This window comes from Spinacia oleracea, chromosome 6 (assembly GCF_020520425.1).
Source record: "Spinacia oleracea cultivar Varoflay chromosome 6, BTI_SOV_V1, whole genome shotgun sequence".
NCBI lineage: Eukaryota > Viridiplantae > Streptophyta > Magnoliopsida > Caryophyllales > Amaranthaceae > Spinacia > Spinacia oleracea.
The window spans coordinates 140,952,166-140,968,718 of record NC_079492.1 but is presented as its reverse complement, the minus strand read 5'-3'; the positions used below and the strand labels follow the sequence as shown (position 1 = coordinate 140,968,718).

General features: G+C 44.6%; 2 protein-coding genes across 2 annotated transcripts; one reads left to right on the top strand and one right to left on the bottom strand.

The window, feature by feature from the left end:
* Window positions 1-7,851: 7,851 nt before the first annotated feature.
* Window positions 7,852-11,816, bottom strand: LOC130462450 (uncharacterized). Its single transcript, XM_056830660.1, has 5 exons — window positions 10,688-11,816; window positions 10,342-10,595; window positions 10,007-10,090; window positions 9,230-9,928; window positions 7,852-9,148 (listed from the first exon to the last, which is right to left on the bottom strand). The coding sequence occupies exons 1-5, from the start codon at window positions 11,733-11,735 to the stop codon at window positions 8,348-8,350; spliced, it is 2,886 nt and encodes a 961-aa protein (XP_056686638.1). The 5' UTR covers window positions 11,736-11,816; the 3' UTR covers window positions 7,852-8,347.
* A 953-nt stretch (window positions 11,817-12,769) lies between these two features.
* LOC110788331 (suppressor of disruption of TFIIS) lies at window positions 12,770-15,925 on the top strand. The gene is made up of 8 exons (XM_021992964.2): window positions 12,770-12,960; window positions 13,060-13,144; window positions 13,252-13,317; window positions 13,384-13,481; window positions 13,573-13,698; window positions 14,053-14,256; window positions 14,605-14,670; window positions 15,508-15,925. The coding sequence occupies exons 2-8, from the start codon at window positions 13,093-13,095 to the stop codon at window positions 15,661-15,663; spliced, it is 768 nt and encodes a 255-aa protein (XP_021848656.1). The 5' UTR covers window positions 12,770-12,960; window positions 13,060-13,092; the 3' UTR covers window positions 15,664-15,925.
* The last annotated feature ends 628 nt before the right edge of the window (window positions 15,926-16,553 follow it).

Here is a 16,553-nt window from a genome sequence, read left to right as displayed (position 1 = left end):
CTCAATAATGTGAACTAATTAAACTATTTAACAAGTTAGCTATTCTGCTAAACTCTGTCTCTTCTGTATAATCCAATAATTCCTAAACTTTGATAGTCTTTCTTGATTAATTAAGGATGGTAGGATCATTAGTAATGACATCCATTATTGACACTTACACATTAATACATTATATATATTATCAATCATTGAGTATACGGAATATTTTATACGGGTAGTAGTAAAGTAACTACGTAAAAACAATAAACGTAACTAGATTTTGGATCCTCTAGAGTTGTAAAATAACTCTACAATGTAGAGTTTGAGCATATCAACCATTGAATGAAAAATCAATGGTTCATATATTATCTTTCCAAAATTCCTCGTATATTTTCTCATCAATATGAGCCATTGATTTTAAAATGTATGGGTTAGATACAACTCTACCTTGTAGAGTTATTTTAGAACTCTAGAGGATCCAGACTCAACGTACTAAGGGCTGGGCTTCCTTCTCTCAAGAAGTTGCAATTAATTAACATAAAAAGAGTCTTGAGATAAATTATGTCCGATCTTGGATATATAAAATAGTAAGTGACAATGTAATTAGAAACAACGAATTTGAACCAACATGAGATATTGACTTAGTGGTTAAGATTAAGAGTCCGTATCCGATAGGTCTAAGGTTCAAGTCCCTCAATTCTAATTTATTATTGCCTTTGTGGCTATCTGTAACCAATAAAAAAAAGAATTTGAGTAAAGTCAAAACGAAGAAGAATTTTCTTGAAATCTTGCACGAGAGATTGTTGAAAGCACAAATATTTTTCTAGAGAGTTATAGAAATCAATATGGTCACATATTCGACACACACGAATAAGATTGAAATCACGCTTCACAAAAAGATTCAAAGAGGTTACGTTGTTGTTTGAAACCTAACGTTATGCCACAATAAACATGAGAAGTAAAAGCCATCTTGTATGATTTTACAACGATAACGGGGCCATCATAAACTATTAAACTCCAAAGTTTAAAACCACTATGAACAACATTTCTTTATCACAACCTCAAGTACCAAAATCGCCCATGTGATTAACAAAGTTTATTCATCACTATCATTGTTTGGGCTCCCAATTAATTCTCAATTGGGCCACTAAGTCCAAAGCCCAATGGCTCTAAACAACAACATCAAACCTACCAATGGCTATTCAGCCATCCATTAAGGCCCAAGGCCCAATAACAATAAGTGACCTATGGGCATTTATTATGCAAACACTATAAATAGGCCGCCAAGGCTCACACCTCAAGGTACGTCCAATTTATCGCCTTAAGACTACTCTTCTAGAGAACTTCTCTCTAGAATCCGAGCATCATTCTTACTTAGGCATCGGAGGGGCTTTCCTCGGAAACACCCCCGAGGCCAGTGACTTTGCTCTTGTGCAGGTGAATTCGGACTCCACTCATTCAAACAAGCAAGATCTTCAACACATACAAAAGGGCCTTCATTCGAAGCCCATTGTTTCCATCTTTACAACACCGGAACAATTTGGCGCCGTCTGTGGGGAAGAACACTTCAAAGCCTTTGGAAGACATCAACCACCTCTTTCCGCGAAAATGGTGAATGATGTTGTTAACAATGACGACGATATGATGGTGCGGTCAGATTCAGAATCTGACCAAGAGGGGCACCCTCAATCGATGGCGAGGTCACAGCCAAGCAGAGCTACGACCGCCACAAATGCAGGACCTCCGATTCCAACTAGGGAAGAGCTCACTGCGGCCATGACCATCATGCAAAACTTCCTCTTCAATGAGAAGCAGCAAGGACTGGCAAACGACCGCAGAGAAGAGAGGAGGACCAGGCGAAGGCTGAACGAGCCACCCAGTGCGGAAGTGTCCAGACCCGAACGAGAACTCCTTCCCTTGACAGGAACACACTTGACGTCGAGGTGGACGGAAAGCACGTGGGACACCCAAAAAAGGGCACAACAGCAACCAGATTGGTTTGCGAGACCATCGCCTACTCCAACAGCTCTCCAAAGCGAATCAACTACTCGTAACACTCGGATCCGAAGCTCGGTGCTCAGCAGGTTGAGGCCCTCGGTCCACTCAAGGTTAAGACCTTCGATCCACACGAGACTCGGGGTAGGTGAGTCGAGCAGATCTGGCGAACGACCCGAGGTCAGTAGCCGAGAAAGAAGAAGAGACAGGAGGCATGATCGAACCCCTAGCCCCCATCGTACGCCCGAACGTTCTAATCATAGAACCTCGGCAAACGAAGGCATCAGGGCTAGACTCGGGAAAAGAATCATGACTCCTACGTCATCCCCTTTCTCGGACGAGCTGATTATGGAAGAAATACCGAAGGTAAGACTGCCAGCTCACCTAACCTACAGCGGAATCACAGATCCGAGGGATCATGTCATCTCCTACGAGCAGCAAATGTTCTTGAGTCCCTACTCCGAAGCATGCTGGTGTAAATACTTCCCAACCACGCTAACCGGAGTGGCGGGAGAGTGGTTTAGATCGCTGCCGAAGGGATCGATCAAGAGCTGGAAAAAGCTGAAAAAGAGATTCTGCACACAGTTCGTGAGCAACAATCGCCCCGAGCGAACCACAGCAGAACTGACCTCAATCCAACAAGAAAGAGACGAAAGTCTGAGAGAATTCATGGCCAGATTCATGAAGGAATCAACAAACATACCAAACTTGCAGCCAGACGTGGCCATCTTCGCCTTGAAGCACGCGCTCCAGGAAGGGAAGTTCCGTGACGAACTCTCAATGAAGAACCCCTCCAGAATAGCTGACGTGCTCCAAATGGCTGACGCGTTCATCAGAACCGAGGAGTTCAACAAGGCCGCTGCAAGACTGAAAGGATCGTCGGATCCGAGAGACACAAAGAATACCCAGAGCAAGCCCGAGGGTAGCTCAAGGAAGGGGAAAGAGAAAGTAGGAGCTAGAGAGATGAGCCCGAAGAAAGACGGGAGAAGGGGTGAACTTCAACCCAAGTACACCAACTACACTCCACTAGCTCTGCCCCGAAAGGAGATATTCAACCTCAACAGAAATGACGAAAAGTGGAAACTACCTGGGAAGCTCAAGTCCAACCCAGCTCGGAGAAACAAGAACAAATGGTGCGAGTTCCATGATGACTTCGGTCACCATACCGAAGAATGCAACTCGCTGAAAGACAACATTGAGGACCTCGTTCGCCGAGGCTACCTGAAACAGTACTTGTTAGACCGAAGGGAGGAAAAAGAAAAGGCCGCAAGCGGCAAACAACACGAGCAACCCCAGAAAAGGGTCTACGAAGCAACAGGGCACAAGAAAAATGACATCCTAGTGGTGTTCGGGGGACAGAAGTCTGGCCAGGCCAGCAAAAAACACCTAAGAGCCCTCTCCCATCGGGTCAACTTCAGCGCGGTGGGAGACAACCAGCCACACCCCCCGAACATGACCTTCACTGCTGATGATTGCTTCGGAGTCCAGTACAAGCATGATGATCCTCTGGTCATCTCCATGGACCTCAATAACCACAACGTACATCGAGTATTAGTCGACGGAGGAAGTGCCGTCAATATCATCTTCAGAAACTGCTTCGAGCAGCTGATCCTCGAAGAGCCAGAGGAAGCACTGACGAAAGTCAGTTATCCTCTGATCGGATTCAACGGATCCGCAGCTATCCCTCGAGGAAAGATCACCCTGCCAGTCACAGTGGGCGAAGGCCAGGCAGCAAAAACCCTTCGGGACGAATTTTTGGTGATGGACTGCGACTCCGTATACAACGTAATCATGGGGAGAACCATGATTCACAAGATGCAAGCAGTCCCCTCCACATACCACCAGCTGATGATATACGTCTCGGATGCAGGATTCGCCGAACGAATCAGGGGTGATCAAGAAGTGGCGAGAAGAACCTGCCACACTGCTGTCCGAAAGCCCAAACTAGAGGACGGCCCCGAGGAAGAAAAAGGAGCTAAGGGAGAAGAAAGCGAGGCAAAAAGAAGAAGAGCAAGCACGAGCAGCTTGTCTCCCGCAGAAGTTGATGCTCGCCCCGAAACCCTATCTCCCGAACCAGATCAAGAAATGGAGGATATCTTCCTCGAAGATAATTCAGACAGGAGCGTCCGAATAGGCAAGGGCCTAAGCTCGGGGCTCCGAATCGATTTGATCCGACTACTCAGGGATCACAAAGACATCTTCGCATGGTCAGCAGCAGATATGCCAGGGATAAATCCGAAGCTGATTTGTCACAAGCTGGATGTCAACGCTGAAGCTCGGCCAATCAAGCAAAAAAAGAGAAATTACTCCTCGGAGAAAAACAAAGCCATCGCCGAGGAGGTTAAAAAGTTGCAAGAGGCCGGATTCATCGAACCATGCATGTATCCGAAGTGGCCGGCCAACGTGGTGATGGTCAAGAAAGCGAACGGCTCATGGCGAATGTGCGTAGATTTCACAGATCTGAACCGAGCCTGCCCCAAAGACTGCTATCCCCTGCCAAGGATAGATCAACTGGTTGACTCCACCAGCGGCCATGCACTGCTCAGCTTCATGGATGCCTTTTCAGGCTACCACCAAGTATTCATGCACCCCGATGACAGGGCAAAGACAGCGTTCATCACAAGCGCAGGAGTGTTCAACTACAAAATGATGCCTTTCGGCTTAAAAAATGCCGGAGCCACCTACCAGAGGTTAGTTGACCACGTCTTCGCCGACCAGAAAGGGAGGAACGTGGAGGTCTACGTGGATGACTCCATCGTAAAAAGCATCAAGGAGGAAGACCATGTCAAAGACTTGGCAGAGACCTTCGGAAATCTGAGGAAATACAGCATGAAGCTGAACCCAAAAAAATGCGTCTTCGGGGTGAAGTCAGGGAAATTCCTCGGATTCATGGTGAGCGAAAGAGGAATTGATGCGAACCCAGACAAAGTCCAAGCGGCATTGGATTTACCCGAGCCGAAGACCAAGAGAGATGTGCAGAGGCTAACCGGCAGGTTAGCCGCACTAACAAGGTTCATATCAAAAGCCTCGGACAAGGGAGCCCCCTTCTTCAAGGCACTGAAACCAAAGAACCTCCCCGGAGGAGAAGCAGAACCAGTCAAGAAAAAGGGGGTCCCGAGGAAAGTGGATCCCGAACTGATATGGGAACAGGAGCAAAAAGAAGCTTTTCAGCAACTCAGAGCCCACCTAGCTCAACTGCCGACACTGGCCAGACCAAAGGAGGGGGAAACCCTGTACCTATATGTCGCAGTTAGCCCTGGAACCGTCAGCGCAGTGCTTCTTCGGGAAGAAGAAAAGAAGCAACAGCCAATCTACTTCACCAGCCGAACACTTACAGGAGCCGAAACCCGGTACCCACTCATCGAGAAAGTCGCATATGCAGTAGTGGTAGCTGCACGAAAACTGAGGCCATACTTCGACTCCCACCAGATCACAGTGCTAACTGACCAACCGCTCGAAAAAGTACTCGACAAAATAGAGAGGTCAGGAAGATTGGCTGCCTGGGCCTTCGAACTATCAGAGTTCGGCATCAAATATCAGCCGAGGACAGCAATCAAAGCACAAGCATTGGCAGACTTCTTGGCCGAGTGCTCATACCAGGAAATGTGGGATGATACGAAAAGCACTTGGGAGGTCTTCACTGACGGATCTTCCACAGTAAACGGCTCAGGGGCAGGAGTTGTACTAATCCCCCCGACGGGGAAAAGCATAGAGTATGCATTGAAGTTCGGCTTCAAAGCAACCAACAACGAGGCCGAATACGAGGCCGCAATCGCAGGGATAGAGCTTTGTTTATCCCTGGAGGCCGAACATGTTCGCCTCAAAACTGATTCCCAGCTTGTAGCCAACCAGATCCGAGGAGAGTATGAGGCCAAATGGCCCAGCATGACAGCCTATTTAGCAAAGATTAAATCCTTAACGTCAAAGTTAAGATCCTTTGAAGTCATCCTCATTCCCCGAGGACAGAACGCGCAAGCAGACGCACTGTCAAAACTCGCAAGCTCGACACTCATCGACCTAAACAGGTCGGTCCACGTGGAAGTTCACCAGGAGAGAAGCATCGACTTGCTACCCACCACAGTATGCAGCTTACGCACCGAACCGAGCTGGATGGACGCAGTAGTTGCATACAAAGAAAGGGGAGAACTTCCTGAAGATAAGCTGCAAGCGAGAAAACTGAAAAGATTCAACAGATGGTTCATCATCAGCGCCGAAGGAGAGCTCATGAGGAAATCATTCTCTGCTCCGCTGCTAAAATGTGTGGGTCCAACAGACGCTGACTACATCCTAAGGGAAATCCACCTCGGGATATGCGGAAACCACATTGGAGGTAGGACATTAGCACATAAAGCCCTTCGGGCTGGGTACTGGTGGCCCACTATGGTTTCCGAGGCAAAGCAGATGGCAAGGAAATGCGAGAAATGCCAAAAGTTCGCACCAGCCATCCATCAACCAGCTCAAGCCCTACAATCAACACTGTATCCCTTACCATTCGCACAGTGGGGGTTAGACATCATTGGTCCCTTCCCCTCAGCGACGAACCAGAAGAAGTGGTTGATTGTAGGAGTCGACTATTTTAGCAAATGGATCGAAGCCGAAGCTGTCTCCTCCATCACCGAACCTCAGGTCCGCAAGTTCATATGGCAGAACATCATCACAAGGTTCGGCATACCAAGACTGATGGTCTTCGACCACGGGAAACAGTTCGACAACACCCCGTTGCAAAAGTGGTGCAAACAGTTCGGCATACACCTAGCATACTCGGCAGTCTGTCACCCACAAAGCAACGGGCAAGCCGAAGCCGCTAACAAACTCATCCTCAACGCACTCAAGAAAAGAGTCGAGGATGACAAAAACAAATGGTTAGAAGAGCTACCCGGAACGCTATGGTCCCTTCGGACCACTGAAAAAGAAGCTACCGGACAAACACCGTTCCACCTTGTATACGGATCCGAAGCTGTAATTCCTGTGGAAATCGGAACAGAAAGCCTGAGGATCCAGGCATACAACAGGTATGATGGGCTCCAAGGAGAAAGCAACAACCAGCTTCTATCCGAAGCTCTCGATCTACTGGATGAAGCTCGGAACGATGCAAGGACACTCAACGCAGCCTATTTGCAGAGGGTCAACAAGCATTACAACCGAAGAGTCAACGCCAGACCCCTAAAAGTCGGTGATCTAGTACTCAGAAACGCCGCCTCGGTTCAGAAAGGACGGATCCATGGCAAACTCTCAGCCACTTGGGAAGGACCATACATCATCCATTCCGAAAAAAGGCCAGGCACGTATATGCTGAAACAGTTAGATGGAACAATTCTGAAGAACCATTGGAATACCGATGTTCTCAAGAAATATTTTGTATGATCTCTGTCTGTAAACCAAGTAAGTTGTTTAATGAGAAGAGGAAAGCCATTGGCACCATGTGTTTCATTAAACTTATCTCTACATTTATTGTCCCTTTATATATATATGCAGCCTCGGATCTGATCAATCCGAGACCAAAAATAGGTTGACTTTGCCCATTCCTTGATAAAATGCAAGAAATGACCAAATCATACACTTCAGGGAACCGTCCAGAATCCTCGGATTCGCGGTACCCTAATAAAATTTGTTCGCAACAAACAGTCGCTCGAATCAAGTTATAAAACTCCGGCTCAGATCCACGGATCGCCGAAGGCATAACTAAAGAGGCAGACTAGCGATCTCTTGCCCAGGTTTCCGAACCACAAGAGATCGGAAGAACAATCCAAACCTCTGAGCAGATCGACGGATTTGAAGAGTCTGGAAACTAAAGAGTCTCTTAGCAGATCTACGGATTTGAAGAACTCGCAAAACTAAAGAGTCTCTTAGCAGATCTACGGATTTGAAGAACTCGCAAAACTAAAGAGTCTCTTAGCAGATCTACGGATTTGAAGAACTCACAAAGTCAAAGAGTCTCTTAGCAGATCTACGGATTTGAAGAACTCGCAAAACTAAAGAGTCTCTTAGCAGATCTACGGATTTAAAGAGCTCGCAAGATCAAAAGGTTTTTAGCAAGTCTACAGAAAGAGGAGCTCGAGAAATCTACGGATTTAAAGACCTAAAAATTGCGAAAGAACAAGTTGAAAAGAAGCAGCCAAGTAACAAACATTCATTTTTTATTCAATATTTGGGGGAAGTACAAACACATCGAAAACCTCAAAAATTGAAAACAAAATGAAACAAGTTAAAATCGGCAGCCATCAACAGACAATACCGGCCTACCGAAGTACTAAAGAAAACAAAAAGAAATGAGTACAACGCAGCGCCGAGGCAAAAGGGGGAAAAGCAAGCACATATTCGGAAGTCCTCAACTGGAACCGACCGACTCTGAAGAAGACGACTGCCCGAATCCCTAACTCTTGGGAGTCTCAGAAGCGGCCCCTAGGGGAGCATCCTTCGAAGAACCCCCAGCAGTGGTATCACCTTCGGAAGTTGCCTTCTGGGCCCGAGCCTCTGCAAGAGCAGCTTGGCGTTCAGCTTCAGCTTCATCTCGATCAGCTTGGCATTCCACCAAGTGGTCCTCGGCCTGCATCCATAGAGGAACTTTCTCGTTCCAAGGGAAGTGAGGCATGTGCTTCGCAAACATGCGCCGAGCACCCAGGATGCCGTTCCAGTACTGCTCTCTACACTGATCAGCAGTGTAGAGGTTGACTCGCTCCTGCTCCAGCTTCCGAATATAGTCATCTTTTTCCCGAAGCTTCAGCCGAAGGACAGGCACCTTATCAGCTTGCTGCTGGATCAGCTCCCGATGCTGGACAAAATGGTGGAGCCTTAACTCCGCCTCTTTACGCTCCTTGTCGGCCGCTTCAAATTTAGACTTCATCTCCTGGAAGAGTCTATCTTTTTCCTCAAGTTCGCTAGCGAACTTAGCGGCCATATCCTTCTTCTCCTCAGCAAAGGAAGCGATCTTCTCAGCATCCTCTTCAACTCGGAAGATGAGCTGGCCAACCTCGGTCCCGATCTTCTCAGCAGACTCTCTAGCCTCGCGACTATAGTGAAGGTACAGCTGCTTGAGTTCCGTAAGCTCGGAGAGGAGTTGCCCAGCCTTCTGGTCCAAAATGGGAATATCACGAGCATAAGCCTCACGATATTTCCTCAGTTGTTTCTCCTCAACCGAGCTACACTCGGAAGCGAACGAAGACCAGAAAACAGCCTGGGAACGAGAGAAAGATGAGCAAAATAGGAAAAACATAAAACAAAAACACAACTCAAAGAGAAAAATCTAGCAAATTACCTCGTTCAGATAGTACTGGGCCATCATTGCCGGATTCCTCTCTTCGGCCCCAGGAACCCTCCACTGCGGGTTAGCACGAAGCAGATTCTCCCGAGCAGCCTCGGGGCCCACCAAGGATCCCACGTGAGCCAAAGGGTCCTCTCCCAAAATCGGAGCCCTGGCATATCGAGCCATCGCCTCCCTTACTTCTTCGGGGATCCGTTTTAGCGGAACATCCGAACAGGGATCAGCATGGATCAGCCTATCCAGGGCCGAGGTAGAAGTAGAACCCAAAGTTGAGTGGCGCCTCTTCCTCGTCAAACCTTGCTCGGGCTGCTCCTCCTCTCCAGCAGAGGGAACCTCCTTCTGAACCTCGGGGACCGCAGCTTCGGGGCCCGAGAGATCTATCATCTCCTTGTCTGGACTCTTCTCCCTCTCGAAGGGAAGATCAGCAGACTCCTTCTTCTCCCCAGCTACCTCAGGGACATCCGAACCAGGAACAAAATCGGCTTCAATCGCCTCCATCACCTCGGTGATATCCTGGATTTCGATCCCCAAAGCAGCAGATGGTTTAAGGGGAGAAGGGATGATATCTTCCTCGATCAGCGGCTGATCCACGGCCGGCGGTTCAGCAACCACCACACTCTTTAACTTCTGCCCGGGCAAGGGCATGAAGTGAAGAAGATTCTTAGGAGGAGGCATGACTTCCGAAACTGCTTCCTGCATAGCAAGCATTCAAAGATTAGTTTCCGAAAAGGGGAGAAACGAACTACAAAAACTCCAAGTCAGAACAAATACCTTCTCCGAGGGCTGAGAAGCCTTCGCTTTCTTCGGATGCGTGGAAGGCCTCAAAAGAGTGCTACCCTTCCTTTTGCGTTGATCCTAAAAAGGGGAGACCAAGGGTCAACGAATGTAAAAGAAGAAAAAGGAAGAAATAGAGAAAAAAGCGGGAAATACCCGGTTCCTAGATAAAGAGATATCTATCCGAGCCGGAGATGAAACCGAAGGAACGGCACGCGGCACAGCGTCAGTCCCAGGACCCTAAAAAGATGGTCCAGGACCAAGACGTTAGCCGACGGCCAACCGAAAAGAAAAAGATAAACAGAAAATCGAGCCTATAAATGAACACTCACCGGATCCGAAGTCGTCTTCAACTCAGGAAGCACAACCTTCACAGGAACAGCTTCAACAGAAGAGGCGGAATCCCACGGATCAGCTCGAACTTCGGATATCCGAGCAACCCCCAAAGGAGACAACACGTAATCCTTCAGACGAGGATTACGAGGGTTATCTTTTCCGAACTTGTACTCGGGAGCCGGGTCGTGAATAGTCTTCAAATCCAAAGAAATGCCCAACTTCTTAGGATCAATGCAGCTAAAGCCGTACTCTGCAAAAACAAAGCACAAAACATGTCAGCAAAACGAAACAGGAAAGAGGACAAACTCACTGAAAAAACGGTCTCAGCCGAAAGACACCTACCCCTGTCAAAAATCCTGCTGAGACCGGCAACAGCAAGAATGTCCTCCCTCAGAATGTAATTGAGATTCGGGAGCCAGCTAGACGGCAGTCGGTGGTTATCCTCTTGAGCCAAGAACCACTGGAGGAGGTCCACATAGTGGCGATGGTTCCGATCTGGAGCCGCCACACCCCTCATATCAGGATCAGGAGCCACGAACCACTTCGGAGGACGATAAAAGTTGGGATGCTTCGGATCCGTCGGCACACGGACGAGCAACCACTCCGTCTTCCAATTGTGGTCAGAGCTAAGGTAGGGGTACGCCGTGATGTAGTTCGGATCCCCCCTCTTTCGGGACTTCTTGTTGACAATGGTCCACCAACCATACCCATCACCCTTGGAAGCATGGTTGAGAACCAGATCGTGAAGATCCCGAAAAATAGCGACAGAGCAAGGGAAATTGACGAAGTCACACACCCATCTAAATCCGATTATGTGCCTCATAGATTTGGGTGTGAGCTGGGCCAAACTAATGTTGTACGACACCAAAACCTCGGATACGAACGGATCCAAAGGAAAGCGGAGACCATTCTCCAAATGGTGAGTATACACGGAAATGAACCCCCTCGGTGGATGAGTCACCCGAGGACGCTCTTGTTCAGGAAGCTCGCACCAGTACCCCAAGGCATGCTGAATTCCGTATAGCTCCTCGGCCTTCCGATGATAATTCCCTAACTTCGCTTCCACCAACCAGTCACCGCTGACCGATTTCTCCAACGGACCGTCGATCTGCGTGGTCTCATGCAAAATTGAGGCATACTTGCCCTTCGGATCAGCTTCCGACCAATGAACTGGAAACTCGGAGTAACGACGACGAACACCCGAAAAACCAGCTCTCTCACCAGAGGTTGCACGTTCATCTTCGGAAGCATCCCAACCAATCGAACTCTTCTCCAACGGCCTCTCCGAAGGTCGACCCCTCGAAGATTTCGGTAACCTCCCCGAAGGCACGTTCTCTCTCTCACTAGAGGAGCCAACAACGAACTTGTTTTTGCCCCTATTCTTTGCCATGGTCGCGAAATCTCGATCTAGGGTTTAGATTGAGGGGTAGAAGGAAGAACGAAGAAAAAAGGAGAACTCAGAAACAAATTACCTTTTTGCGAAGCGGAATTCGCCGATAAAGCGAACAACACAAGTTCCCGAAGTCTAAAGTTGGCCGAATTTCGTAGATCTGAAGAAGCAAATTGCACTGCGATCGCCGGAATTTAGAGAGAGAATGGGTTTGAAATAAGGAGTAAAAAGTTTAAAAGGAGCAAGGCACCCAGTATTTATAGAAAAGAGAAAGGGCGCATCAACTTCCTCAAACCCACGATCTCCATGACACAGTACAATTCCCAACACTTGTCATCAATGCAAATCATCCCTTTTCAAAAAAGAGAGGGAACTTTCGGACTTCTGACAGCTGGAAACCCACCCATTTAATTCTAAATGGACCGGGTCTGGGGGGCATGTTGTTTGGGCTCCCAATTAATTCTCAATTGGGCCACTAAGTCCAAAGCCCAATGGCTCTAAACAACAACATCAAACCTACCAATGGCTATTCAGCCATCCATTAAGGCCCAAGGCCCAATAACAATAAGTGACCTATGGGCATTTATTATGCAAACACTATAAATAGGCCGCCAAGGCTCACACCTCAAGGTACGTCCAATTTATCGCCTTAAGACTACTCTTCTAGAGAACTTCTCTCTAGAATCCGAGCATCATTCTTACTTAGGCATCGGAGGGGCTTTCCTCGGAAACACCCCCGAGGCCAGTGACTTTGCTCTTGTGCAGGTGAATTCGGACTCCACTCATTCAAACAAGCAAGATCTTCAACACATACAAAAGGGCCTTCATTCGAAGCCCATTGTTTCCATCTTTACAACACCGGAACAATCATAAACCCGATAAATAATTCCATTCACAAATATGACCAAAATACTACATAACAACAAATAACATAAAGAAGCACACCTTTGGTAATTGAAAAGGACAAATAACAGAAAGGAAACTAAGGTGACAACAGAAGAATATGTATGGGGTATTAAAAAAATTAAGTGGGGGGAAATATGCTCATCACATTCACATACAATGAAATGCCATTCTTCCTAACCCCCCCACTCAAACTCCCATATCTTTGTATTTTATGTGAATACACCATGAGATTCTCTCCTTCAAATTCTTATAAATACCCTTTCTCTCTACCCTAAGTTTATGTATTATTTCACCCTTTTCTTGCTTAATTATCATTAAGGTAATTGTTACTTATGTTAGTTCTTTATGTATTATGTATATTTTTTTTTATATCCATTTGTTATTCAAATTCCTTATTTTTTTGGGTGTATTATGGTAGATTTATTGCTAATCACCCTCCATATTAAAGAAAATGGATGCTATTGTGAGCTACAATGGAGCCAAGTATGACTGCCTACTTTTTGGTAAGTTCCAAATAGTATAATTATTACAATAAAATATTAAATAAATGAATTACTCTAGTAAATTTTAAGAATTAATAATTTTGTATTTTAATAATTATGTTTTATAGATTTGGATGATACTCTGTACCCATTGAGCTCAGGGGTGAACTTAGCTTGCAGAAAGAATATAGAAGGTATGTTGTTAAAATTAGTAAGCCATAACATAACCAGGACTAATTTAATTCGGGTTTTGGTGACAGATTACATGCTAAAATACTTGCATATGGATGAAAGTGAGGTACCAAGGATGTGCTTAGAGTTATATAGAGAATATGGCACCACTATGGCTGGTCTTAAGGTCAGAAACTATCCCGTTTACAGACCGGGTGGTTTATCTAAGAGATCGAATTGACTGATTAATTACTGAAGTTTATGTGTATGTAATTCAGGCACTTGGGTATGAATTTGACAACGATGAATTCCACGAGTTTGTTCATGGGAATTTGCCTTATGAAACACTCAAGCCTGATCCTGTGTTGAGAAACCTTCTGCTTTCGACTCCTCAGCGTAAAATTGTATGTATCTTTAGAGTTCGTTACGTTATACTCCCTCTGTTAGCTGAATATTTGTAATAGTTTGACTTTCTCACTTGCCAAGACATCAGTTTGACAGTAATTATATGCAATTACATATTTAGTAAAAACTTTTAAAAATAATTTGAAAAAGTATACATTAAGACTAATCCAACAACATGTTATACAATAACATTTGATTTTGTTATATTAGTAAGAAATTTTGGTCAAAGTTACTGTATAAATAGTGTCTAAGTCAAACTGTTCCAAGTATTCAAGAGCGTAGGAGTACTCTTTTAAGTAAGTAATGGAGATTGTATATTCAATTATTGATATTTCATGGTGTACTTTCTGCAGATATTCACCAACTCTGACAAAGGGCACACAGCTCGTGTGCTTAACAAACTCGGTTTAGGAGATTGCTTTGAGGGAATAATATGCTTTGAGACCCTCAATCATGTAGATGATAAACCAATCTCCAAGTCACATATTTTGTGTAAACCATCTGTAGAAGCGATTGAAGCTGCTGTAAACATCGCCAACTTAGATCCTAAAAGAACAGTAAGAAATTAAATCCTTCATTACAAAATATATCAGTTCAAATTACTGACACTACAAGAATTTGTATCTTTTATGACGTTCTAATAATGAAGGGTCCAAAATCCCGTTGTAAAAGACTTTTGCGACGGCTAAAAACCAAACAAAGACGGGAACAACCGTCGCAGTGTCTTTTATGACAGGTTAACGACGAGATTTTCCATGGGAGATCCCGTCGTTAATCAACGGTTATTGGTCTTTAGCGACGGGATTTTCCGCCGTTAATGGTACAATTTCTTGTAATATGATCCGTAATTATCTGTTGATAAAGTTTCAAGTTAATGATGTGAAGAATTTTTTAATTTCTGTCAGATATTCTTTGATGATAGTGCTAGAAATATTGCAAGTGGGAAAGCGGCTGGACTTCACACTGTTGTTGTAAGTTTTCGTTATTCAAGAATCTTTAAGATGAAATTAAACGGCATATTCTTTGTATCTTCTTTTGCTTTGTTATACTCCCTCCGTCCCATAATTATTTTCCTGTTTGATCAAAAATACGGATTTTAAGAAAAGTGGAATATAGTACATGAAAAAATAGAATAAAGTACAAATGATGATTGAGTTGTATGGAAAAGTGGAATAAAGTACATGTGAAAGAGAATATAGTACATGGGAAAAGTGGAATATAGTACATAGGTGGGGTTTTCAATTCAATTTTAATTAATATAGTACATGAGAAAGTGGGGACCTTAGTAGCCAAAATTAGAAACAGGAAGATAATTTTGGGACGCTCGTTTAGGAAAGCAGGAAGATAATTTTGGGACAGAGGGAGTATATACTAATGTTGTTTGTATATATAGTTCTGTTATTGGAATGTGAGAGAAGACTAAATGACAGAAGAGTGCAACATAGTGACAATACCAACCATTTATCAGGAATCTAATCAGATAGCACTAAAAGATGTGTATGTAAGGCTAAAATTTACCTATAACTTCCTATAGGTACCAAAAGTTTGGTACACAAAGAGCACTATGAGTGTATCCCTTTTAACCCGAAAACTTGAAAAGTACCTAAACTTAATCGGTACTTGAACTAACTTATTAACCCTATAGTGAACTTATGTAACAGATATCCTTGAACTGAACCTTTCTGAGCTTATTAGTTGAGGTGTGAACTGATCTGCAGTTCTGAACTTGTTAGACGTGAAACTTTGAACTATGGTGAAATCTTGTGGTATGAGAATCCACTGACAGTTGGTTTTATGGTGTTGTGCAGGTGGGGAGATCAGATCTTGTTGAAGGGGCTGATTATGCATTAAGGAGTATCCACAACATGAAAGAAGCACTTCCTGAAATCTGGGAAGCTGAGACTAAGGATCACCATGATCAAATCCTTCAGTCCGCGGCTGTTGAGACTGTTGTTCGAGCTTAATATATAAATCCACCCTATCATCCAAATCCTCTCCACCTCAGAACAAAAAACGTGACAACAGTAAAGCCTTGGATTTGTGTGGAAGTTTTTATCAGGGGTGAAGTTTATAACTGTTCTGATGTAATATTATGATCTATTGCATGCAAAATTAACAACATATCAGTCAATTGCATGTACGTAATTGCTTGTATCAACTTGCTAAATGTACAAGATTAATAAATGTCAAGGTATGCAGCATATTGCAGTGTTTTCTGCTGATCTAGTCACTGAGTGGCATGGCATTTGTGTATGAAACTTGTCATGATAAACTAGTTGAACTGAGTCATGATTCATGAAAGCTAGTCTGTCAACAGTCAACTCATGCATCATGAAAAGGACACATAATACATTAATACCTACCTATGATGTCATGGTTTCCATGGAAGAAATTAAGTTGTTATTGCGGCTACTAATTAAAATATGCATGATGAATGCAGACAATAGAGGACCACATGTTTTTAGTTAATCCAATCATTCAGGTATTAATTATTAAATCAGACCAAAACATAAGCCTAATCCCGGATTTATTTTCTATTTTTCTATACTAGTTGTTTGTGGTTTTTTCTAGTGTGTGAGTATCCTAAACATATAGTATATAAGAACAACAGGACTCAGCCAGATATGTGGGAAGCTGACACAATATAGCAACATGAGCAACTGTATGCAGTATGCAGTATGCAGTATGCAGTATGCAGTATGCCGTGGCCTGTGGTCCATTCGAAAACTGAATTCACCTAATTCTTCTATCTAGAACATATATTTCATAGAAAACAATAATATGGATTTCAGCTCTGTAAACAATGTATCCTTTGTGCCATTGATTGATTTCCCAATAGCAACATTAAGCAAGA